At 40.8% G+C, this 2,169-nt stretch overlaps 1 protein-coding gene across 1 annotated transcript; it reads left to right on the top strand.

The window, feature by feature from the left end:
- Window positions 1-9: 9 nt before the first annotated feature.
- LOC110035366 (leucine-rich repeat receptor-like serine/threonine-protein kinase At1g17230) lies at window positions 10-2,165 on the top strand (the record flags this gene model as incomplete). The annotated part of the gene is made up of 1 exon (XM_020739601.1): window positions 10-2,165. A coding segment is annotated over exon 1 (2,136 nt), but the record flags the coding sequence as incomplete, so codon positions are not given.
- Between the last annotated feature and the right edge of the window lie 4 nt (window positions 2,166-2,169).

Raw genomic sequence — 2,169 nt, 5'->3', positions numbered from 1 at the left:
TACCCAAGTGGTGGAATTTTCCTCTTCTGATGATTTTTCCTAGCATTTTCATATTTGGCATTGTCAATGGCGAGCAGGAGGAGCAGCTGCTCCTGCAATTTAAGGGAGGTTTAGTTGATTTCAGTGGTGCTCTTCAGAACTGGAACTCCTCGGAGTCCAGTACCTGTCAATGGAATGGCATCGGTTGTGTGGACTTTCAGGTAGCCTCTATTAATCTTCATGGGTTCAATCTCTCTGGTAGCTTATCCGCTAGCATATGTGGGCTTCATTTCCTAACCATATTTAATGTCTCAAAGAACATTATTTCTGGTTCTATTCCTAAAGAGTTGATGAATTGTAAGCATTTGGAAATTCTTGACCTTAGTACCAACAAGCTTCATGGCGAGATCCCCTCAGAACTCTTCTCTTTATCATCACTGAGGAAGCTTTTCCTCAGTGAGAATTTTCTCTATGGTCAAATACCTGCAGTGATTGGAAATTTGACTTCTCTTGAAGAGCTTGTCATTTACAGCAACAACCTCTCTGGAACTCTTCCTTCTTCTGTTGGAATGTTGAAGAGTCTTAAAATAATACGTGCAGGTTTGAATTTTCTTTCAGGTCAAGTTCCTGTTGAGCTTAGTGAATGTGCTAGCTTAGAGATTCTTGGGCTTGCACAGAATAGGCTAGAAGGATTTCTACCACCAGAATTTGGGAGGCTGAGGAATTTAACAACTTTGATCCTCTGGGAAAATCTATTATCTGGTGAGATTCCAGCAGAGTTTGGTAACTTTAGTAGGTTGGAGATGCTTGCTTTGAATGACAATGCTTTCACTGGGAGGATACCAGGGGAGCTTGGGAAGCTATCAAAGCTGAAAAAGCTATACCTTTATAGAAACCAATTTGGTTCGATGATCCCCAGTGAGCTAGGAGGTTGTGTGAATGCACTGGAGATTGATCTTTCTGAGAATAAGTTAACAGGAGTCATTCCCATTGAGCTTGGTCAGATCCAGTTTCTTCGTTTGCTTCATCTTTTTGAGAACAACCTGCAGGGAAGCATTCCCAGCGAGCTTTGTCTATTGAGTAGGTTGAGGAGGATAGATCTTTCAATTAATAGTTTGACTGGTGCAATCCCTCCTGAATGTCAGAACCTTACCTCCTTAGAATATTTGGAGCTTTTTAACAACCATCTAGATGGTATTATTCCTCCTTTGTTAGGGAGCACCAGTAACCTCACTGTCCTTGATCTTTCAGACAATAATCTTACTGGTACAATCCCTGCACACCTCTGCAAGTATGGGAAACTGATGTATTTGAGCCTTGGAGCAAATAGATTGTTTGGAAATATCCCTCTTGGTGTGAAAAAATGCAGTACTCTTGTGCAGTTACTGTTGGGAAGCAACCAACTCAGTGGAAGTCTGCCTGTAGAATTTTCTGAGCTCCTTAATTTGTCTGCCCTTGAAATGAATCAGAACAGATTTTCTGGCCCAATTTCTCCTGAATTAGGGAAGATAAAGAACCTGGAGAGATTGTTTCTTTCTGCTAATTATTTCATAGGTCAGATCCCTCCTGAAATAGGTGACCTTACTGAACTTGTGAGTCTTAATGTTTCCTCAAACCAGTTTTCAGGATTAATCCCTCATGAGTTGGCAAAATGCAGAAAGCTGCAAAGGCTTGATCTTAGCAGAAATCAATTCTCTGGTTTTGTTCCAGAGGCTTTTGGTACTCTTGTGAATCTGGAGCAATTGAAGCTCTCAGATAACCATCTTAATGGAACCATTCCAAACAGTTTCGGTCAGTTGCCTCGACTTACTGAGCTACAAATAGGTGGGAATAACTTCTCTGGCTACATACCTTCAGAGTTAGGACAGCTTATTTCGCTGCAGATCGCCTTAAATGCTAGTTTTAATGCTCTCTTTGGCAAAATACCATCTGAGCTTGGAAACTTAAAATTATTAGAATACCTCTATTTGAACAACAACCAACTGGATGGTGAGATACCCTCTTCGTTCTGCAGTCTTCAAAGCCTCCGAGTGTGCAATCTTTCTAACAATAACCTTGTCGGTTCTCTACCCAACTCTCCTGCATTCTTAAGAATGAATAGTAGTAATTTCCTTGGAAATAATGAGCTTTATGGTACAAGCAATAGATTATGTCAGACATCTTCTTTTCCATCATCAACTTCTGCTGAAC

The sequence above is a fragment of the Phalaenopsis equestris genome, unplaced genomic scaffold, assembly GCF_001263595.1.
Source record: "Phalaenopsis equestris unplaced genomic scaffold, ASM126359v1 Scaffold197461, whole genome shotgun sequence".
Lineage (NCBI taxonomy): Eukaryota > Viridiplantae > Streptophyta > Magnoliopsida > Asparagales > Orchidaceae > Phalaenopsis > Phalaenopsis equestris.
This window is presented reverse-complemented; position numbering and strand designations above follow the sequence as displayed.